This window comes from Trichosurus vulpecula, chromosome 8 (genome assembly GCF_011100635.1).
Source record: "Trichosurus vulpecula isolate mTriVul1 chromosome 8, mTriVul1.pri, whole genome shotgun sequence".
Lineage (NCBI taxonomy): Eukaryota > Metazoa > Chordata > Mammalia > Diprotodontia > Phalangeridae > Trichosurus > Trichosurus vulpecula.
The window spans coordinates 87152632-87177488 of NC_050580.1; the positions used below are offsets into that span (position 1 = coordinate 87152632).

Sequence of the window (24857 nt, forward strand, 5' to 3'; positions counted from 1 at the left end):
ATGATAATATAATAATAGCATTTATAAAGCATTTTTTAAGGTTTGCAAAGCATTTTCCATGTCATTATTTTATCTGAGGAGATAAGACATTTATATACATGCAAAAATAACTAGTAACAGGCAGCGCATGGCATCAGCTCTCCTGTTTCAATTAAACCTAAAAGTAGTAAATTATTTTTTTTTCCACTTGAGGAATTAGAAAATAAAACTTTATTGGAGGACATATAATATGAGTATAATAAGCATTTTATTAACTTTAAAAATTCTGCTAGTCTTGACTTTTTCTAGTTATTGAAAGTAATAATAAAGTTTCTTTCTTGTTCTTTATTTTTCACTTTTGGGCGTCATTTCAGATTGATAGTCAGCCCTTGCTTATGGCATTTATTTTGGGTATCTGTGGCAGTCAGAGCTAAAGTGACTCGTACTAATCACAACATCATGCAGTCACCCATTGTGATGGCATACACTTGTGTCCTCTATGCTACATCATCTTCCCTCAGAGGGTATCTCATCTGCATTTAGCTATTCCTCTGTTTTCTGTTAGATATTGCTATACAAAGATCAAATGTAGATTTTGACCTTCAGCTTTAGGAACCCTTATTTCTGGTCCTGATTCTACCATTATCTTTGTGACTGGGAAAATCAGTGCACCGCTCTGAGCCTTAGTCTTATCATCTGTAAATTGGGTCCAGGGCTAGAATTGGGGGTGAGGTTGAAATAAATGGCGTCTTCTGATGATTAAGATTGATTGTGTAAGTTTTCTTTGGGTTGCTTTCTGCCCCACCCTAGCCTAGTACCAAATGACTCTCATTGTTTTATTTCTTTAACCTTTTTATTTTCTGCCAGGAGACATTTGGTCATTCGGTCCTAAAGGGTGATAAATGCTAATCATTTGCCAGAGTTTGGTACTTGCCAAGTGGGTGTTTTCCACTTAATGGTTCCATATTCATTAAAACTGAATTTTTTAAAAAAATTATACTTTTAGTACAACTTTAAAGTTTTACATCCTTCTCAGTATTTCTTGGCTAACTTTTAATCACGCCTTCATATATAAAAGAGTGCCATGAACAGAAAGAGAGAACTTTTCACTTGTGTTTTGCTAAATAATAATTTGGGGGTGCTGTGACTCCATGGACTTGATTGCTCACTAGACATTAATTTTTTTCTATTAACCTCTCTTGTTTTATATGACCTTAATTTCCAAATATATACATCCTCTTTTTCATAACCATAGACACTCCACTCCCCCACCACCTCTGGAAAGAAGGGAGGGTGGTACATTTCTCATCTCTTTTCTGGGTATCAGGCAACTTTGAACACTATTTCCTACATCAGTGAGCTGGATACATAGGGGAGAACTTTTTTTTGCCTTAATGACCACCAGCTTCATAGCACCCAAAATCAGGATCTATAAGAAAGGGTTGTTGTTTTTCAGTCATTTATGCCATACTCAGCTCTCCATGACCCTATTTTGGAGTTTTCTTGGCAGATACTGGAGTGGTTTGCCATTTCTTTCTCCAGCTCATTTTAGAAATGAGAAACTGAGGAAAACAAGGTTAAGTGATTTGCCCAGGGTCACCTGCTAGTAGCACCTGAGGCCAGATTTGAATTCATGAAGATGGGCCTTCCGGATTCAGGGCCCAGTGCTCTGTTCACTGTTCCACCTGGCTGCTAAGAGAAAGTAGGGTTAGTCTTTATTAATTGTACTGCATGGTGCTATTTTCTGGTTACCTTGAAACAATTGTCTTCCAACTCCCTAGTTTATATTTTTCTTTTCTTTTATTTAAGCTTTGGTGAGCCATTTTGCAGGGGGAGGTGGGAGGAAGAGGGAGACAATTTAAAACTTATGGCAGTGAATGCTGAAAACTAAAAATAAATAAATTAATAAAAATGCATAAAATTAAAAAAAAAGTTTTGAAACTGTGACGTGACAAATGAGGTAGTGGAAAGAGGGAACCTATGTTGAGTTACCATTCCATCACTGACTAATTGTATGATGCCAAGTAAGTCACACAACTTTGGGGCTTCAGTTTCCTCATCTTCATAATAGTACCAGACTAAATGATCTTCCAAGTTCTTTTCCAGGAATCTATAAATCTTTCTATTGGTAGATTTTATTATAGACAAAAAGGAAGAAGTTTTGGCTGTTTGTATGTCAATAAATTGCAAAGCTTCTTGAGGACAGGGAGCACATCCTCACATCTTTTTCAGTGTCTAGAACATTGAATGTGCTTGACAAATGTTTCTTATATGAATTGAGAGGTATCATGGATTTATGGCTAGAGAAATGATCATGTGGTCAGGGAGACCTGGGTTCAAGCCCCACTTCATGTTTGTGTAGCCTTGGACAAATAACCTTTCTGGGCTCAGTTTCCTTATCTGTAAGATGAAGGCATTAGACTGGACGGCCTCTGAGGTCTCTTCCAGCTCTAGATCCTGATCCAATGAATGAAAGATGTCAAAATAGCTTTAATGAGTTCAAAGGACAGTTAAATTAATAACAATATTCAGCCTAAGCAATCAGTGAGGTCCCCATCATTGGAAAAAGAGAAGGATCATCCATAATCATGACAGACCTCAAATTGGTCTGTCCTTTGAATTGGCTTGCATCCCCCCTATTGCTTTTTCTATTACAGGTAATATATGCCTCATATACTGCTCATGCCTAAGTTATTGCAAGTATACCTAAACTTTACATGCCTCACAAAGTTCAAATGTTTACAGTGCCTGAATAGGTATAACATTATGCTTAAAACCTCCACTAACCAAGTTAATGATGTTTTCCATCATCCAGCCTACACAGAAAATGATTTTTTTTTCCCACAGAAAAGTCAGAGTTACTTATTTAAGCAGCTACAGATAAAGGAAATTTTAATCATTCATGGTTCTTCTTCTCTATCTGATTACCCAGCTAGAATTTGCCCAAGAAAATATGGGTTATTTAACGTTTCTCAGTGACTTTCATTAAATTAGTGAATGAACACCTATCACACTCAGAGAGAGCATGTCCTATGGGAGTGGTATCAATATAATGCTTCACATTTCTTCAGCACTGGAAGCTAAATTACTAAATCTCACATTTGCTAGCTGTGTGGCCTTTTACTAATGTACTAAGGTCTTTCCTTAAAATAAGGCCATGAAATAGGTAAAATGAATATTACCCTCTCCTTCCAATTTGCTGATGAGGAAATATGGAGAGGTAGTTACTTGTCTTAGGTCAAACACCTAGGATTTATGGGAGCCAGAACTCAAACCTAGACATACTGACTCCCAAACTCTCTGCCCTTACTGTGATGAGATCGTATTGCCCTCATGAAGCTTACAGTCTAGTGGTGGGGATGGGGGCAGGAGGGGCAGGTACAATCCAAAGGAGGTAGAAACAGAGGGCTTCTCCTCGTTTCTTTTCCTTGCCACTCACGACTTTCCATTTCTGTTTAGGAATAGTGCGACTGAGAGATGGGTTTCGTGATCGCTCGCCAGTGGAAGATTACCTGGATTTGTTTGACTTGGCCGCCCATGAAATTCACAAGGGACTTCGGAGTGATGCAGGGACAGAGCACAGCAAGATGAATAATATTGTTATTGGTATGGCACCTACTGCTCTTGAAAGGTTGTATCCACTGTTGTTTAGATTGATGGTTTGGTTTACATGTGTGGTCATGCCACTTGCAAAATGACCAGAAAATCCCATTCATGCCATAAACATTTACTAAACATGTACTAAGGGTAAGGCATCATGCTGGCAATATAAAGAAAAAACAGTCCTTGTCAATTCTATTCAATTTGTTCAACATTTATTAAGTGCCTACTATGTGCCAGGTGAGCAGGTAGGCGGCGCAGTGGATAGAGTGCCTATCTAGTGGCTAGTGGATAGACTCCTTCTGGAGTCAGAAGGACCTGAATTCAATTTCAACCTCAGATACTTACTAGCTTTGTTGATACTGGGCAAGTCACTTAACCCTATTTGCCTCAGTTTCCCCATCTGTAAAATGAGCTAAAGAAGAAAGTGGAAAACCACTCCAGTATCTTTGCCAAGAAAACCTCAAATGAGGCCATTAAGAGTCAGACATGACTAATTGACTAAACAACAAAATATTGCAGCCATTGTGCTAAGGTCCACCCTGAAGAGGATTGCCATTTGCTATCCGTGACAATACATGGGCATTTTATTAAGCACTTTCTATGTCGAAGGCACAATACTAGGTGCTAGGGATATAAAAACAAAATAAAAAAAATGGCCATCCCTCTCAAGAAGCTTACATCCTACTGGAGGCCAAAACCTGTACCCTGAGAAGTGTATATACAGGATATTTGGAGGAAGAAGGAATGACTACTAATTTAGACTAAGGAGATCAGGGAAGTTGTCCCATAAAAGATGATGCATAAGCAGAGCTTTGAAGTAAGATGAAGATTTTAAGAGAAAGAAGTGAGGCAGGAGGAGGCACCATGTAAAAAGACCGAGAGCCAGGAAATGGAATGTGGGGAGTAAGAAGCAGATCATTTGGGCTGCATGATAGATTGCGTAGAGGAACAATATACCCTGAGTCTACAAAGATTCAAGGGAAGGCTTCATTTCTTTTTCCCTCCCCAACACTTATCTCACACAAATGTTTAATCACTTGTGTCATGTTTTGAAAACAAAAATGCTTCAAAGAATTCATATTGCATTTGGGCTCAGCCATGACTAAAGTTATGACTGGTATGTGTTTTTAAAATGATGTTTTCATTTGTGGATTGCAATGGAGAATTTGTACTTGACACAGGGCTTTGAGTTGCTTTGGTTCCTCCTGCCTTTACAAGAAAGCTCAGAAATCTAATCAACAAGATTTTTTTTTAAAAAAGCTATTGATTGAATAATTTTCTTGTGAAAATGCTTCACTTATGTGAATATATATGCTCTTGCACATTGAGGTTCCCTTAGAAGAAATATTGTCTTAATGCTTTCTCTGTGATTAAATCTATTTATAAATCAGAGATTCTTTTAATCCCATTCTTTTAGTCCTTCTAAATATCATTGATTTATCTATGATCATCTTTCTGATAAGTTCACAAGAATATTTTGTGAAAATATCAGAAAGATGATCATTCATCTCAGGGTAAAAATACACACTTATTCTTTTGTGAAAGAGGAAAATTTAATGGCAAGCTATTCACTCAAATCCATGTGAAAAATTGGTATATTTTGCTTGTCCTGTAGTAATTTGATCATTAAACAAAATGAATATGTTAGTGATTAAGATTAAATGTAACCATTTGAAACATGGATATTTAATTATACCCATCATTTCCAAAAGGACAGACATATGTTTAATCACTTGAGTTTCTCCTCAAAAAATACCAAGTCTCTGGCAATAAGAAGAGAGCAGAATGAACTTCTTCTTACAGGCTTGTCTGAAAAGGATTCATTTCAGCTCATCCTATGAAATTAGGTGAATATGAAGATTTGGTCTCCTTGTTGGTAGTTCATTTTACTATTAGACACAGATGGAGCCTTGACTGCCCTTTAAGGCATTAATTTACTGAGATAAGATTTGGGAGCCATCAGCATTATTAGCTACCACCTCCATCTGGTAACTTCACCAATACTGTACCCCTTCCCTTGTAGACATGCTTAAAACCTCTGTCTCCCATCAAGGATCTACCCTGGTAAGATGACAAAGAGCAAGACAGGTCTGTCACTTCTGGGTTAATTCCCAAAATACTGGTCTGGAAGGACACACTCTCTCAGGGAACATAGGACTGGCCATTAGACAATGCAGAAACAGGGTTAATAGTCATAACAGCTCCAATATGAGCTCATTAGTGCTATCTCCCTCAAGAGCCCTGCCCTATAGATAAGTCCACAGGAAAGCTGGGAAACAGCCAGGTTGATGATAGTAAGTCCAATGCTGGGATTTTTGTCTGGGGCAGTAAGAATGTATCTGCAAGGGAGTGGAGGCTTGGTAGTTTCATTTCAGGGCATATGAATTGTTCTAGGGCATGTAAGATTATTTAATTTTTGTAAGACTTTTAATATATACAACAATAATAATAATAACTGACATTTCTATAATACTTCATATACACTTTTTCATTCAGTCCTTACTACAAACCTAAGAGGACTACAGGTATTATTCTTTCCCTTTTTACCTATGAGGAAACCAAGACTCGGAGAGTATAAGTGGTCTGCCCAGAGTCACACATCTTCCAAATACTAGAAGCATCAAAAGCAGATTTTGTACCTTGGTCAAGCATTCCTTCTGAACGGCCCTGCCTCTAGTATGCCCAAGACAGTGCTCTAAGCATGGTGGATGCTTAATAAATGTTTATTGTTGTATTGAATTGCCCATATTATCAATATGATTTGACATTGGACTGACTTTATTACTGCATGCCTTGGGGCATTCCTACTGCCCTTTCCCTTATCCTGATGAGATAGTTAACCATTCAATCCATGAAGTTAGGGATTGGGTATGAAAGTAGCACACAGAACAGGAGAAGGGACTGTGCAGAATAGTGTGGCCCCCAGGTTTGATCATCTTCTACCTTTTTACAAAAAGGGTTGATAATTAAAGATGATAGGGCCCTGAGACATTGTGATGAACTCCTGCATGATGGATTTCTTTGGAAGTTCAGATGTTCCAGGCTGTACCTTCATACTCCAGTAATCATGTTTATGGTCAGATAATTCATAGGATCACAGGAATCATGGAGTCTAAAATCTAGAAGGGACCTCAGAAGCTGTCAACTCTCACCTGCACCTGAAAAAGAACCCTTTCTACAGGATACTTAATAAGTGGCTATCCACTCCTTACTGGAAAACCTCCAGTGAAGGGCAGTCCACTGTTTCCAAAGGCAGCCTAATCTACTTTTAATTATCTTTAATTGTTAGGAAGATTTCCTTACATCAAACCTAAATTTCCTTTTTAAGCAGCTTCCTCTTAATGTGCTTAGCTCTGCCCTCTGATACCAAACAGGACAAATCTGATCCCCATTTCACATAGTAGCCTTTGAAATCCTTCTTTATGCCTATCATGTCCACTTCTCTCCTCCACATTTCTCCAAATTTTCTCTTCTCCAGGCTAGAAATTCCCATTTCAGCCTATTCTTACGTGACATGATCTTGAGGTTCATCACTATCCTGTTTGCTCTCTCTTGGATCCTCACGAGTTTATCAATGCCCCTGCTAAAATATGGTTACCCAGCTCTGAACACAACACTACAGATATGACCTGACAAATTAGTTGATCAATAAGCATTTATTTAGGGAGCCAAGATGGCAGCTGGAAAGCAGGGACTACTGTGAGCTCCCTGCCGAGTCCCTCCAAAACCCTATAAAAATGGTTCTGAACCAATTCTAGAACTGCAGAACCCACAAAACAGCAGAGGGAAGCAGGGCTCCAGCCCAGGACAGCCTGGATGGTCTCTGGGTGAGGTCTATCCCACACATAGCTGGGAGCAGAGCAGAGCCCAGTGTGAGCGGCTTGGACCAACCAGACCAGGAGCCGGGTGGAGCGGGCCCTAGCGCCCTGAATCAGTGAGCTGCTACAGTTACCAGACTTTTCAGCCCACAAACACCAAAGACAGTGGAGAAGGTTAGTGGGAAAAGCTGCAGGAGTGGAAGGAGTTCTCGGTTTGGCCACTGCCCCCAGGGCAGCGGAGGTGGGGCAGCTACAGCTGCTGCTGCTTCTGGCCCCAGGCCCACCTGGTGGGAGGAATTAAGTGGTGGATCAGAGCAGGAGTGCACAGCCTGCTGAAAATCTAAGCCCAGTCCGGGTTGGGGGTTCTTGGGGAAGGAGAAGTGCTGGTGTGGCAGAGCTGGCGCATCTCCCCTAAACGTGGAACATAGAACTCTTTAGTCTACAAGCAGTCATACTGCACTGAAAAACACAATATGGCCAGGCAGCGAAAACACATCCAGATTCAGTCTCAGACTTTGGATTCTTTCTTTGGTGACAAAGAAGACCAAAACATACAGCCTAAAGAAGTCAACAGAGTGTAAGAGCCTACACCAAAAGCCTCCAAGAAAAACATGAACTGGTCCCAGGCCATGGAAGAGCTCAAAAAGGATTTGGAAAAGCAAGTTAGAGAAGTAGAGGAAAAATTGGGAAGAGAAATGAGAAGGATGAGAGAAAACCATGAAAAACAAGTCAATGACTTGCTAAAGGAGACCCAAAAAAATACTGAAAAATACACTGAAGAAAACAACACCTTAAAAAATAGATTAACTCAAATGGCAAAAGAGCTCCAAAAAGCCAATGAGGAGAAGAATGCCTTGAAAGGCAGAATTAGCCAAATGGAAAAGGAGGTCCAAAAAACCACTGAAGAAAATACTACCGTAAAAATTAGATTGGAGCAAGTGGAAGCCAGTGATTTTATGGGAAATCAAGATATAAAACAGAACCAAAGGCATGAAAAAATGGAAGACAATGTGAAATATCTCATTGGAAAAACCACTGACATGGAAAATAGATCCAGGAGAGATAATTTAAAAATTATTGGACTACCTGAAAGCCATGATCAAAAAAAGAGCCTAGATATCATCTTTCAAGAAATTATCAAGGAGAACTGCCCTGATATTCTAGAGCCACAGGGCAAAATAGAAATTGAAAGAATCCATCGATCGCCTCCTCAAATAGATCCCAAAAAGAAGTTTCCCAGGAATATTGTCACCAAATTCCAGAGCTCCCAGATCAAGGAGAAAATACTGCAAGCAGCCAGAAAGAAACAATTTTAGTAGTGTGGAAATACAATCAGAATAACCTAAGATCTGGCAGCTTCTACATTAAGTGATCGAAGGGCTTTGAATACGATATTCCGGAGGTCAATGGAGCTAGGATTAAAACCTAGAATCACCTACCCAGCAAAACTGAGTATCATGCTCCAAGGCCAAATATGGATTTTCAATAAAATATAGGACTTTCAAGCTTTCTCATTGAAAAGACCAGAGCTGAATAGAAAATTTGACTTTCAAACACAAGAATCAAGAGAAGCATGAAAAGGTAAACAAGAAAGAGAAATCATAAGGGACTTACTAAAGTTGAACTGTTTTGTTTACATTCCTACATAGAAAGATGATGTGTATGATTCATGAGACCTCAATATCATAGTAGCTGAAAGGAATATGCATATATATGTTTATGTATATATATTTAAGTGAATGTGCATGTATGTATATATGTATGTGTACGTATATATATACATTATATATATGTATGTGTATATATATATATATATATAGAGAGAGAGAGAGAGAGAGAGAGAGAGAGAGAAGAGAGAGAGAGAGAGAGAGAGAGAGAATGGACACAGGGTGAGTTGAAGATGAAGGGAAGATATCTAAAAGAAATAAAATCAAATTCAGGGATGAGAGAGGAATATATTGAGAGAGGGAGATAGGGAGAGATAGAATGGGGTGGATTATCTTGCATAAAGGTGGCAAGAGGAAGCAGTTCTGTCGGAGGAGGGGAGAGGGCAGGTGAGGGGGGAATGAGTGAATCTTGCTCTCATGAAATTTGGCCTCAGGAGGGAATACCATACATACTCAAGTGGGTATCTTACCCCACAGGAAAGAAGAGGGAAGAAGATAAAAAAGGGGGGGATGATGGAGGGGAGGGCAGATGGGGGTGGAAGTAATCAAAAACAAACACTTTGGAAAGGGGACAGGGTCAAGGGAGAAAATTCAATAAAGGGTGATGGGTTGGGAAGGAGCAAAATATAGTTAGTCTTTCACAACATGAGTATTGTGGAAGGGCTATACATAATGATACACTTGTGGCCTATGTTGAATTGCGTGACTTCTTAGGGAGGGTGGGTGGGAAGGGAAGAGTGGAGAGAATTTGGAACTCAAAGTTTTAAAAGCAGATGTTCAAAAACAAAAAAAAAAGTTTTTGCATGCAACTAGAAAATAAGATACACAGGCAATGGGGCGTAGAAATTTATCTTGCCCTACAAGAAAGGAAGGGAAAAGGGGATGGGAGGGGAGTGGGGTGACAGAAGGGAGGGCTGAATGGGGAACAGGGCAATCAGAATATACGTCATCTTGGAGTGGGGGGGAGGGTAGAAATGGGGAGAAAATTTGTAATTCAAACTCTTGTGAAAATCAATGCTGAAAACTAAATATGTTAAATAAATAAATTTAAAAAAATAAGCATTTATTTATTAAGCCCTACTCTGTGCTAGGCACTATGATAGATGCCTGTCTACACCAGAGTCCAATGACCCTGGCCCTGGGTGTAATTTCTTACTTACTTACTTACATAATTTCTTCCTTACTAGAAAGGCCAAAATTTGCATGACTTTTTCATGGCTCCTAAATCATGAGCTTGTAGTTAACCAAATCACCCAGATCTTGTTCAGATGATCTGCTTCCTACCCATTTTGCCCCTATCTAGTCCTTGTAAAGTTAATTCTTGGAACCCAAGTATAAGGCTTTACATTTATCCCTATTAAATACCATGTTATTAGATGTGGTCCAATGTTCTAGCTTGCCAAGAACTTTTGGAATTTCATCACCCAGTGAATTAGCCATCCCTCCCAACACTGTGTTATATTCAGATTTCATAAGCTGTCTTGCATTTTATCCACACGATTTATACAAATGTGAAGTAGCACAGGGGTGAGGACAGATTTCTGGAGGAAATTCATTGGAGACTCCCTTCCTTTATTTCTCTATCAACTTCCTCCAAAGATGAAAATTAAATTATCAGTGAAAACTCCTTAGGTCCAACCGTTCAACCATTTCTGGATCCCCAAATTCATCTTGCCTACATTCCTCCATCATTTATGCAAGAACAGCATGAGAGATTTTGTCAATTCTTTGCTAAAAATCAGTTCAGTTATGTCGACAGGATGCTACTTATCTACCAGTCTAGTGTCTCTGTCATGAAAAGCAATAAGCTTAATTAGGTATTATGTGGTCTTGATGAAGCCATGGTAGTTCCTTGTGATCACTGCTTCCACTTCCAGTTGTTCACCAACCTTCCCTTCAACAATATGTTCCAGAACCTGGCCGAGCTAAGCATGGAATTCAATGTATTTGTTTACCTTTGCCAACATTTACCCTTCCCCACTCACCTTACTCCTCTCTTATTCTCTAAGAGATTACTCTCAGTGGCTCAGCAATCACACACACCTTCCAGTTCTTTTCGTAATCTAGGATTTGGGCTGGGTGACCTGAACCTCCTCAAAGGCAGTTAGATTTTCTCTTGCAATCCATTTAGTTATATCAGGTATAGATTCCCTATTTACTGTTTTTGTTTTGACCTCTTTTGTTCAGGCCACAGTTCACTTTCCTTGGGGGAAAAATGAAGCAAAGTTAAGGTTGAGCAGATCTTCTTTCCTTCCATTATCCTTTATTGGCATTCTATCCACTCCAATCAGTAGGCCTATTCCTTCTTTGAGACCTTTTTTCCCCTAAGAAAGTTATTTCTTTTTGTATCTAAATATCCTCATTCTTAAGAATTTCTTATCCCTCCTCAGTTGACTTCCCTTATAGAATTTAATCCATGGGATTCTACCATTCCTTTCTCTGAATTATTTTAATTTTTCTCTCTAAAAGACTGTGTCTAACTTCCCTCTACTTTTCTATCACACATTCTATGATGGATCCTGTCCTTAAAAGATTCTTATCATTTCCATCCCACAAACCAGCTCCTTCTTGTTGGTGAGAATTAGATCTATAATAGACTTTACTAATAATTCTTTCCTCTGTACTTTGAAAGATAAAATCATCATTAAGGCAGGTCAAGAAATTATTAGCTGATCTATTTTTGGCAGAGGGATACCTCCATTAGATATCCAGATAATTGTAGTCTCAGCCACTAGCATGCCATGTGTCTGTGCCAAGCTTTGATCTGTTTCCCAAATTTTTCTTCTATTTCATTTTCCTGCCCATATGATCTCTAATAGATTTTTAAAAATATTTTTTAATTTTTTTACATTATCATAATTTCTCCCAATATTCCTCCCCCTCCTAGAGAACCATCCTGTATAATAAATATTTTCTAGTCTACTTAAAGGATATTTTACTCTATTTCTGCCTGTACTGATCGTCATTTACATACTCTTTCCCCTAATATCACACCTTCCTTTAAGTCCCTGGATTTCATCACATTACTATATGTTCCTAATGTACAGCATTACTCTGTCCCAGCACCCTGCTTTGTTTTTTTACTTCTCCTGTTTCTTTTGAATAATTATCATAGGATTCTGATCAAGAAAGTAAACATAAAGTATATTAAGTCAGCCTCTTCATTTTACAGATGGGGAAACTGAGGGATAAGATTTATATGGTCTAAGGACATGTGAATAGAAATCATAGGTCCTAAATTTGGACCCCTGTTCTTTTCCTCCAGATCTAGTCCTCTTAATAAGTCCTGAAGTATCAAATGTGGCAATCATCGCATAGCTAGCCTCATATAGAATAGCATAACACATCTCTGGCATTATCAGGGGTAGAGGGTCTCTCATTAGGAAAACTTGGGGTTTTGACCCAGATTTGCTCTTGAAAAAAATGACTTGAGGTACCCTCCTGTCACACAGCTGTATCTGAAGCCCTTCATACATACAGCTGAAGTTCTGATGGTTTGAGATATGTCTCCTTTTTAGAATTCCAGATTATCCTAAAAATGACAGACTTCTTCAGACCGGTGGTATTTAAATGTATAGTTCACCTTTTGAAATGCTAACATATCAAAAATGTGATCTTCGAGATTATCCTCATTTGCATAGTTCAGTGGAAAGGGTGCTAGATTTGGAGTCCAAAGTCTTGGATTCAAATTCTGGTTCTGCCATTTCCTGTATCAATAAATCAGTAAACATTTATTAAGCTCCTACTCTGTGCTAGGCACTGAGCTAAACAGTAGTCATTCAAAAAGAGGCAAAATGCAGTCTTTGCCCTCAAGGAGCTGATAATGGGTAGACAACATGAAAATAAATACATACAAAGGAAGCTATATGCAAGATAAATAGAAAATTATTAACAAAGGGTTAAGGCACTAGAATTAAGAGGTGCTGGGAAAGCCTTTCAGTAAAAGATGGGATTTTAGTTGTAACTCAAAAAAAGCCAGGGAAATCAGTAGGTAGAGTTTATAAGAGAGAGTGATCCCAGGGATGGAGAATAGCCAGAGAAAATTCACAGAGCTGAGATGATGAATCTTATTAGTGGACCAGCCAGGAGGCTGTCACTATATCGAAGAGTTGACGGTGGGGAGTAATGTGTACGAAGACTAGAAAGGTAGGAGAGGGCTAGGTGATGAAGGGTTTTGAAAGCCAACAAAAGCATTTTGTATTTGATCCTGGCGGTGATAGGCAGCCACTGGAGTTTATGGAATATTGTAATGACATGGTCAGATCTTTAGGAAGATCACTTTGGTGGCCAAATGAGGATGCATGAGATTGGGAACAGCCTTGAGGCACTCTAACCTACCAACAGGCTATTGGGGTAGTTCAAGTGTGAGGTGATGAGGGTCTGCACCAGAGTGGTGGCAGTATCTGAGGAAGAAGGGGGCTACAGAGGTGAGATCAATACACCTTGGCAGCAGATTGGCTAGGGGAAAGGGTGGGTGTGTGAGAGAGAGAGTGAGGAATCCTGGATGGCTTTAGGTTGTGAGCCTGAGTAACTGGGAGGATGATGTTGCCCTCTACAATAATATGAAAGGTGGTAGGAGGGGCTGGTTTAGGGGCAAAGATACTGAGTTCTATTTTGGACATGTTGAGTTTAAGATGTCTACAGGAATCCAGTTAAAAATGTCTGAAAGGAAGCTGGAGATGAGGGATTGGAGGTCAGCAGAGAGGTTAGAGCAGAACAGGTAGGTTCGAGAATTGTCAGAATAGAGATGGTAATTAAATCCATGAAAGCTACTGAGTCTTGGGCCAATCACTTCATCTCTTAGGCTTTAGTTTCTTCATTGGTAAATGAGGATTTTGGACTAGATATTCTGTCTGGTAATTCCAGCTCTCAACTCACGATCTTATGATTTTAATAAATGTCGACAGAACCGGGGCCCAGAGAGATGAAGCACTTTACTCAACATGACCCAGTTAGCTAGTGGTGATACTGGGTCTAGAGTAGAGCTCTGGAGTTCAGTGGTCTTTCTTCAGACATCTTGGGTATTTTACCTAATTCCATAATCACAGTTAACAGGATAATTCAGGCAAAATCCCCAGCCACTTCATTTAAGTCTTTGAAGTGCTGAGGTTCCAGAAAAAGAAAAGCCAGGCCTCTTTCTGTCTAATTTCCTAACATAGGCTGTCTACATGATTGTTTCTATTATCCCTGTTACTCTTGAGGGGAAAAAAAATCATGTGCTTCCCAATTTGTCCATAATACTATATTGCTATGTATATCATTTAGTTCAAGCTAAATGGAGAATGTGCGTGGTTGTAATTATTTTTGTAAGCCCCACAAAGAGAAGCCTGGAGGCGTAGGAATGCTGAGTGTTTGGACAGGCTAGTTGTTTCAGACAAAGACATTTGGAATAGATCTTCTGTGTGCTTTCAGTCGTCCTGTTCACATCATTCCTGTCCTGTGGTCATCTTGAGCATAAAGGTAGAAGAGTCATTTTAGTGTCTGCCATGTTTATTAAATGAACATTTCCTGTTTTCGTGAAAGATCAGCCTTTTTGGGGGGGGGTGGCTTTACCTATAATTCTATGCTGACCAATTCAATCAAGTTTTAATTAAACCAAAAATCAATTAATATTAAAATGAAAATATGTGTCTTGAATATTTTCTCTTTGTAGGAGAGGCCAGCGCTTCAACCATGTGGGACAACAATGCTTGGACTTACTTCTATGACAACAGTACTGATGGAGAACCTCCATTTCTGATCCAGGACTTCATCCATGCCTTTGAGCCGAGTGCGAAACTCATAGTCATGTTGAGGGATCCTGTGGAAAGGTTAGTGGTCACTTACATCCTATTGTATTTGAGGAGAAAGCAAGCCAGCACAGAAGAACAGTGGTACTACTTCTCGTCCCAAACAAATCTGTCTTTCTTGTAACGGAGTTTAACTGCAGGGCTATTGTTATTTCTTATGTAAATGTTATTCTTGAGACAGCCTCACTGTGCCCCAGTTTAAACAAATTGTAAATTGTTTTCTTATACATCATGACTCATATTTTTGATTTCAGGTCCCAAATGATTTGAAATGGGTTAACGTTGAAATTCGATGGCTACCATTTGGATTGATTCAGCATGACCGGAGATAGGGATGGGGAGAAATTCCCAATAGAGTTTGGGGATTTGTGAAACGCTCAGATTCTCCCACTATTTTGCTTTGCTGCTTCAGATCTAATGGTGTGTGTGTGTGTGTGTGTGTGTGTGTGTGTGTGTGTATGTGTGTTCAGATCTAATGGGGTGTGTGTGTGTGTGTGTGTAGAGGAGAGGGGGGGAGACAGAGAGGGAGATGTGGGGGGGGGGGAAGAGAGAGAGAGAGGGGGATGTGGAGGGGAAAAGAGAGAAAGAGAGAGAGAGAGAATACAATCAGCTCTTTTGTCTTATTTTTCTTTGTGCTTAGCACAGCTTTCAGTAAATGTCTGAGAGAATTTGGAGTTACCTAATTTGCTCAGATGAAGACTGAAAGATGAGGTATCTTTCTCCAAACACTGTATACTGCTCTAAGCTCTAATGATGCCCTTTCTTTAATATGTTATAAACATTGAGTATTTAATCTTGCCAAGGGGGTAGAGAAGTGGTCATTCTATCTTGGAATTTGTGATAGAGAAAAGCTGGACATAATCTGACACAAAGACTGGTTTTGGGGTTAAGAGATTTCAAAAGGTTTAGAAAATGGATAACACCTGAGCTGAAATTCTATAGGGGCAGTCAGTGCAGGAGGGATGGGAAAGTTTTAAGAATGACATTAGGAAAACACAATCCCCTTCAGTACACTGGGGGACAGAGGAAGGTCAAAGGCAGGATGCGACCATTGCTTGGAATGATGTTCAAAGATAACAGAGACAAGTCTGAGGTGCTCAACTCTCATTTTGTTTTACTTTTATTTCTTTTCTGTCAAGGGGAATGATACACAGTCACTGTGCAACCCCAGCAAGTCACTTAAACCCTCAGAGCTCAGGCAAATCTGTGATAATAATCTGTTACTGTTCAAGTATGTCATACTCTTTGTAGGAACCCACTTGGGCTTTTCTTGGCAAACTGGAGTAGTTTGCCATTTCCTTCTCCAGCTTAATTTACAGATAGGGAAACTGAGGCAAGCTGGGTTAAGTGACTTCCCTGGGGTCACACAGCTAGGAAGTGTCTGAGGCTGGATTTAAACTTAAGAAGATGAGCCTTACTAACTCCAGTCCCCAAAACCATCCACTATGCCACCTTGCTGCCCTTTATTAGGTATGAGTACTCTCTACATTACATGATAATGCAGTGTTCTCTCTATTACATAAGAGGAAAATGAGGCATCAAAGAAGGGATGTGCCATGCAAAATCATACTAGTTAGCACTTATATAATGCTTTTTAAGGTTTGCAAAGTGCTTTGCATGTATTGTTTGGTCTTCACAACCATTATTATCTCTATTGTACAGATAAGGAAACTGAGGCTGAAAAAACTGTGACTTGCCCTATGGTTAGAAGTGTTTGAGACATGGCTCAAACTCAGTGTTTCCAAACTCAAAAGTCCAGTACTGTTCCCACCTAGCTCTCAAAAGTATATACTCCTTTATGCCAGGCACCATCCCAAGCACTGGGGTTACCAAAATAGAAATGAAGCCATCCTTGCCTTCAAAGGTCTTAAATAATAACAGAAATTAATGTTGTTTGGGAGGTCATGTGGCCAAGCTGCTCCAAGTGGCTTGGAGTCAGAGAAACCTGGGTTCAAGTTCTGCCCCTGGACACCAGTCCTTTGGCCTTGGGCAAGTCATTTAAAATCTATGTGGATAATAATTAAAGGTGTTTTGTAAAACATTTTGCAAGTCTTAAAGTGGTCCATAAATTTGAACAGTTTGAAAAGTGCTTTCTCATTAGAACCTTGGTAGACATACAAAGTAGCTAGTGGAGGTATCATTACCCCCATTTTCCAGATGGAGAAGCTGAGGCTCAGAGACAGAGAGAGATAACATGAATAGTCCACGGGTACTTCTAGTCAGAGCCAGAACTGGACTCCAGTGGTGTTTCCTCACTCTAATTCTAGTGCTAATCATCCCTAGGCAGTGTTTATGATGGTTAATCAGTTTTGTGCAACATTTGGATGTGGAATATTAAAATATACCGTCCCATTTCCTAGTTACCCTCGATCTTCCTGAGTCTTTTAGCTCTCTGCTCAAAGGGCAGTAGGTATGAAACTGTTTTTAGCATTGCTAGTAGTTCACAAAGGTCTAAAGGCAGGGATTTGCCCCCTCTCTTTGGCAAAACATCATTTAAGACAGCATTGTTAACAAAAACCAGTAGTGTTGTCATTTAGAAATAATTACATAACTGGCAGTGTAGAAGGGAAAGACAACAACCAGACTGACCTGGCCTTGACTTCGGAGGTATTTTCACAGCTGTCCTGCTTCCCTCCACATTGAAGCACTTGCAGCTGAGGTTGGGAAGGTTAGGACATTATGTCGGTGGTGCTCTCTTTGCTTATTAAACTTGTAGTCATATCTGTCTGGTTTGTCATCTCAGGAAAGCAAAAAAACTACCTCGATTTCAGTTTGGGAGGCAGGGGGAGAGTGAGAGAGACAGAGACAAAGAGACAGAAAAAAAGAGAGAGAGGGAGAGAGAGAGGAGGGGAACATGGGGAGAAGAAGGATGAAGTGTAGGGGAGAGGGAGAAGCAGAGAAAGAGAGAGAGAAAGGAGGGAGAAAGGAGGGGAAGAGGGAAGAGAGAGAGAGAGAGAGAGAGAGAAAATTAAGGTCCTGGACAAAAAGAAAAGGTAGGCATTCTAGCTTGTGTCCACATCCCTGGGTATAGGAAGAGAACTCAGCTTCCCTGAGGATTCCCCTCATTTATTTCCCTCATCATACTATGCACTTCAGTAAATGGACTTCAGCAGCTACGAGGGGAGAGGCCTAGGTCAGTTGGTGTCACTTTCCCAGTTCAAGCTGCTGAGACAGGAGAAGGTACCCAACCAGGGCAAATGTTAACTTTCAAACGGATTTTGCTCATCTCAAAATTCTTTATAAATAAATTGTTTAACTTAAATCGCTCCAATTAAATTTTATTACTCAGCTATTCACACACACACACACACACATGCACGCACACACACAATTTTGTTACTTGAGGAGCCCCAGATGGGCAAAAGTGCTTTGCTTTTCTGGTTTCACACACTTAGAAGAATTAATTTGCTTTCTGTCTTCTCTTTCCTGATTCGCTACCACGTCACTCTTAGGGAGCATGAGTGTTATCACCTCCATTTTCCAAATATTATAGAACACTTTTCCTAGGTTCATATGGCTAGTAAGTGTCTAAGGTAGGATTTGAACACAAGCCTCTTGAATATAAGTCGACTCCTCTCTTTCTACCATGCCGTGGTGCTTCTTCCTGAATTGGAGCTTAGTTATATTAGCAATAAGGGAGTGAATGTCAGATTAGGTCTGACAGCAGGACCTAGACCTGCATACATATTTCATCTGTGTGTATGTGTCTGTGTTTGTGTGTATGTACATCTGTGTTGTGTATATGCATCCTTTGGAGGTTAAAGTCACTACCAGATGTTTCATTGTGTGTTAAAATGTATGAAAATAAGTAATAAGTATTTCCTCCTATTGCAACACATAGCTCATGGCCTGTCTGAAATTGCTGGCTCCATTCTTGTCCTAGTTAGATGATAAGATAATAAATATTGTCAGCCTGAGCCCATCTGGATGAAGGAAACATTTCAAAGGGGCTGGATCAGAGTTCTCATTTGTATATCTTGTTAATGGGCCATTAGCATTCTTCATTTTTTGCATGACACTCCACTTTCACAAGGGCAGTTCCATTTGACTAAACTGTCTTTGACTCCGTGCTTCTGCACACTTTTCTCTTTTCCTTCTACCAAGTAAATTGGAAGCTTAGTTTTTCTGGCATTTCACTGCGTGTGCAACCCTATTTGTGTGTGTGTGTGTGTGTGTATGTATATCTATACATATACATAGATATATGTATGTGTGATAAGAGAGGTTAAAAATATAATATCCAGTAATCAAGCCCAATCAAACTCCAGGAAAATCCTCAAGCTCTGCTTTGTCATTCAGGTATTCAGTTGTGTCCAGCCCTTCGTGACCCCATGGACAGTGCCCGTGAGGTTTTCTTAGCAAAGATGCTGGAGTGGTTTGTAATTTCCTTCTCCACAAGCTTTACACTTTTGAAGTAGGTAAATAACCAATCAGTTTTCCAGTTGAGGAAACTGAGGCACCATTCAGAAAGGCAAACCAATTCATGCCGTGAAATGGTTCCATGCTAGAGTCTGTAGCTAAAGCCCTTCTTAAATAAGAAAATCATGAGAATTTAAAAGCATTTCTGTGCTAACTACTTCAATTAATTAAAAGAAAAAAAACCTAAATTTTAAATAGAACATTCCTTCATTTAATCAGTTTCTTACATGAAAAAATACTTTCAAATGGAAGAATCTCACTTAAGCCTCATACCCCTTCATTTGTAATAGAGTTGACAAAATGAATTTGCTTCTTATTCAGAAACAATGGTTACAACCCCCATTAAACATGAAAAATGTCTGCAACTTGCTGACCCTTCTAACATAATTGCATTCTTTTTTTGACATTTAAGAGATATTTGGAGGAGGGTCATGTACTACCATCTGTTAAGGATTTTGCAGTGTCTAAATTTCAGCATAATTCTTCTTGTGATCTTTATACCCACCATGAAAATGACCACCAAAGGAATGGTTTATTTTAAGGATCGGCAATTTTCAGGCATTTGGAGATGTATGGAGGCTCTGTTAAAATCTAGAATTAGATTTTAGAATTAAAAAAAAAAACTTGAGCCTAGAAACCTGGGCTGTTGTTTTTCTTCATTATCTCATAGAATATAATTTTAATTATCACTGAACTAGTAAATAATCAATCCCTACATGAAAGTGAAATATGAATGGTACGTTTGCTGTAACACAAGTTGTTCTAAGACACACACTCATACAGGTATGGAATGGTTTGTGTTAGGCATATGGGAAAGAATACCCATCTCATCTTTATAGTTATGACTTCTTCTATGATAAGGAAGTTCAGGTAGTTAAGATATAGTGTAGATGAAATCAAAGTCCCAGCTTTGAATCCCATAGATATCTGCTTGTTCTGTTCATTGACCATACTCTCCCCATGTAACCCTGACCAGCCATCTCAAAAATAAGTATCACTTCACATAGGGTAATGGCGTATGATACCGCGCAAGGCTTCACTGCTCTAGTACAAATGGTTCAATGTGCGTGTCTTGCTTGTGATTAGTTGGCAGCATAATAATTATATTCAAAGGACATCTGATTATTACCACCTTTGAACTTACTTGTTTGGAAAAAAAAAAGTAAATCTATGAGCTGGTAAAATTAAAGTTCTTATCTGCAAGCCTAGTTTTATGGAACTTCTCAATACGTTCAGACTTTCCCCGTGATGTATTTGAGTAGGAGTCACCTCACTCAGCATCAAACATTAGATTGTCAGCCCAGAGAATTTTACTCCTGCCAAAGTACTCAGGGCATGTCTGGATAATGGCTACAGCTTGTCTGTGTTCTTCCACTTTCTCATCTGTGAAACTCAGACAGCAGAATGTGATATAGGTGGGGAGAAACTGCATAAAAAAGAGAAAGACATTTGTTTTGTGCCTCACACAATTAACTATTGGAGTCATTTTACTATTTGGGGAAAGAATCTTTATTTTTCTCCCCTTTATACATATTGAAAACCCACCTTCAGATATCTCATCTTCAGTGTGCACCTGGAAGCTCATTATTTATCCTTCCCGCCAACCATCAGGAAGACAATATGAATCTGATATTTCAAAAGTCATGCATCATTCTTTTTGTGAAACATTTACGTGGCTATGAAAAGAATGCTGATGGATTAATTATAAGTAATCCCTGAAGGGAAATAGAAGGGTTTTATAGATAGGTGAGATACATAGTAGACTAAAACATAAAGGGGCACAAAAGTGAGCATCAGACCTTTCCCCCTCAGGCATGCTTGGCAGGCCAAGTATAAAGGGGCCCAGAGGGCAACAGGTAAAGGGTAGCATTGCAGTTCTACTGGGGTTTGTTTTCATGACATATAAAATTATACTTCTCCAAGTATTATCATTATTATTATTAATATACCATTAATATACTCTTTGTAAATGAAATAGGGCTATTTTGATATGGTTAGGATTCTGAATAAACTCTTTTGCAGTTTAGACATCAAATCAAAGAGTTGCCAAGAAGGAAAGGTCCAATATTCAATAATTAAGGTCATTGAAGGCAATTAAGGACTAGCTGGCTGGGAAGTGGGTTCTTATCAGTAGGGGAGAAATAAATGCTTTGAAAATTTACCATTTGTTGGAATGCCAGAAGAAAAACCATGATCACCAACATGCCCTTATTTTTCCATAAAGATTTGTTAGTGTACCTCCAGACTCCTTCAGAGCCTAATCTGCATGTCACCTCCTGTGCCAAGGCTTTCTTGATAACACTTTCTACCTTTTGAAATGGGCAGCTAGCTGGTGCAGTGGATAGAGTACTGGGCCTGGAGTCAGGAAGACTCATCTTTGTGAGTTCAAATGTGGCCTCAGACGCTTACTAGGTGAGTGACCCTGGGCACGTCACTTAACGCTATTTGCCTCAGTTTCCTCATCTGTAAAATGAGAAGGTAATGGCAAATCATTAGGGTATTTTTACCAAGAAAACCCCCAAATGGAGTCATGAAGAGTCGGATAAGAATGAAATGACTCAACAAAAACGATGACAACCTCTTGTAATGTTGTTCTGTTCTTTTGTACACATTTGGTATTTCTTTGTCAAAATTCAGGTTGAATCTCATTAATGTATAGTGTAACCCCCTTGAGATCAGTGACTGCCTCTTTTCCCTAGCACCTAACACAGCACCTTTGCATGTTGTATGCATGTAATAAATGTTGAATTTAATAAAGAATTTGCCTCTTTCAAAGTTATGGCAGGGACCTTCATGTTAGAGATGAAGAAACTGACATCCTGAGAGGGGAAGTGACATGCATGAGCTCACAGTTAATTAATGAGCGGTCAGGTTTTAGGAAGAAGAGTGACATTGATTCGATAAATTCAATAGATATTTATAGCTATTATTATATGTGGGCTCCTATGCTAGGTGCCAGAGGATATATAATGGAATAGAGCACAGATACAACCCTCTGGCATTCTGAAGCCTAATAAAATTTAACCAATGGTTATTTGTTTTTACTATTTATTTATTATTTTAAATTCAATTCATAAATTAGATTAAATTAAAATATTTTATTATTTATTTATTATTAGTTATATTTATTATTATTATTTGATTTTAAATAATCAAAGAGGGAGAATACAATATGCAGATAATTCAGTTTAAGTCAACAAGGATTTATTAGGTTCCTGCTATGTGCAAGACGTTGGGGATACTCCCCCTCAAAAATCCTAAAAATCTTTGCCTTCAATGAACTTCCATTCTACAAAGGGAATGAAATGTAAACATGAATAGGTCAAATGAAGGGGTTGAACTTGGCCCGGTCTTATAGGCTATGACTTTAAGGCTAGGTCCGGGAAGACTGAGGAGACAGAGAGCCCTCGCAACTGAGGGGGACCAGAGAGGGGTTAATGGAGAAAGCAGGTGGTTGAGTTGAAGTCTGAAAGAAGAGAAGGATTGTGAGAAGCACAGAAGAAAAGAGAGTGCTCTCACTCTAGGCATGAGAGTGAATTAGGTAAATACATGAAGGCGGGGCATAGAGTGTCAAGGTCAGGGAATATCTATTAGTACAATCTGACAGGAATGTGAAGTTCTTAAAGAAGCGGAGTATGAAATCAAGCTAGAAAGGTAGATACAAGTCACATTGTGGTAGTGAGTTGCAAATGTCAGATAGAGGAAAAATGGAACCACAGTAAGATTTTGAACAAGGAAGTATCATGGCCATACTTACGAATTTGGAAGATTTTTCTGGCAACAGGGAAGAAGATAAGGAAGGGATTGGAGAAAGAGGAGAAACAAACTAAGGAAAGCAATTAGAAGGCATGTACAGTAAGTACTCTAGGCAGGAGGAGACATGGATCTGAACTAGGGTAGCAATTGTTCCTGGAATAGAGAAAAGGGGACAGATGTAAGAGATGTTATGGAAGTGGGATTGGCATTGCTTAGAAACTAATCAGATATGCAGGTGTGAACTTTGCTTACTGAATAGATGGTTGTACCCTCAATAGAAATATAGAAGTTTGGAGAAAGAGGCAGATTTTGATGGGAGGAGGAGTAGATAATTACTTCTATTTTGGTTATTTGGGGTTTGATGTTCTTATAGTACATTCAGGAAAAAATGTCTTACAGGCACTTGGTGATGGAGGACTCTTTAGTGATCAAAAGGAAAATGAAGTCTGGATACATTTATTCAACAATCATTTGCTTAGAGATAATATGTGGATGCATGGGAGCGAATGAGATCACATTGGGAGAGGGGGCAGAGAGAAGAGAAGATGGCCTAGGACAGAAGCCTAACAGACTATTTGTGTGTGTGTGTGTGTGTGTGTATACATTAAGGGAGAATGAGGTGGGTGATGAGTCTAGCATAGAGATAGAGGCAGGAGATGAAGCAGAGAAAAGAGGAAGTGTTGGGGAGAGGAAGTGGTTTGTTAGTAACATCACAAGCTTTGGAGAGGTTAGAGAATGTCAACTGAGAAAAGGCCATTAAATCTAGCAGTTAAGAGATTTTGGCAATCTTAAAGATGGCAGTTTCAATGCAGGTAGAGGGGTTAGAAAGTCAGGTCTCAAAGGGTAGAAAAACTAGTGAATACGAGAAAATGGAACCAAAATAGTGTGGAACTTTCTTAGAATGTGACAAAGAAAAGGACGTGAAATATAGGATTATAATGAGAGAATGGCAGCCTCAAGTGAAGACTTTAGGGATGGGGTAGACCTGAATATGGTTTGATAGCTTCTGATAGGAGAGAGAATGAAAACACCTTCAGAAGCAGGAGTAAAATTGAAAATGACTGAAGATACAGTGGGGATTTGAGATGTGGAATAGGAAAGATAAGGGAGCTCAAGATGGATTGTCTCAATTTTCTCAGTAAAATAGGCTATAAGGTCTTCTGCTTTTGAAGATGGCAGAAGAATTTGGGGCTTGACAAAAGGAAGTTTGGAACAGCCACTGATAGGAATGAAATAGAGAGAATTAATCAAAGAAGAATAAAAGCTCTTTTCTATACAGCAGTGAGGGTTCAGTTGAGATGACATGACATGAATTTCCCTTAGACCCAGTTAGCATGGTGATGCGATAAGATCCAAGAAAGTGTGAGGCGGGTTTGAGGATAGGCAGCATATCAACGGCACAAGGATGAGGAGACAAGAGAATTCAGGTAGGAGAAGGAAACATGATTAAACTGGCTAACTATAAGGACAAGACTGAAGGGTGAAAAGTGATTCCATAGCAGGGTGGTAGACTGAGAGCAGAAGAGATGGAGGGAGATTCATAGAGAGTCCTAGCATGAGCTCTAGAAGTGACTTCAGAAGCCCTAGTCCAACCCCCTGCTTTGACATATAGGAAGCAGGCTCAGAGAGAGGAAATACCTTATCCAAGATCACACAAGTAGTGTCAGAGCCTAGACTGTAGGTTTTGGTAAGAATGAATATATTTATGAGCAGTGAGGCAGTGGGAGACAAGACAGGATTAGAGGATGAGGTCAAAGAGGGGGAATTTTAGAATTCAAAGATCATAGAGGAGGCATAACTATGGGTGATGGTAAGACCTAAGACAT

General features: G+C 39.3%; 1 protein-coding gene across 2 annotated transcripts in view; it reads left to right on the forward strand.

Annotated features, from left to right (window-relative positions):
- Nucleotides 1-24857, forward strand: part of CHST15 (carbohydrate sulfotransferase 15) — a 133663-nt gene that overhangs the window by 75215 nt on the left and 33591 nt on the right. For both annotated transcript variants that reach the window (XM_036735327.1, XM_036735326.1), the window contains exons 4-5: nucleotides 3439-3585; nucleotides 14721-14877. In XM_036735327.1, the coding sequence (XP_036591222.1) occupies nucleotides 3439-3585; nucleotides 14721-14877 (304 nt within the window). The remainder of the gene's footprint in view (nucleotides 1-3438; nucleotides 3586-14720; nucleotides 14878-24857) is intronic.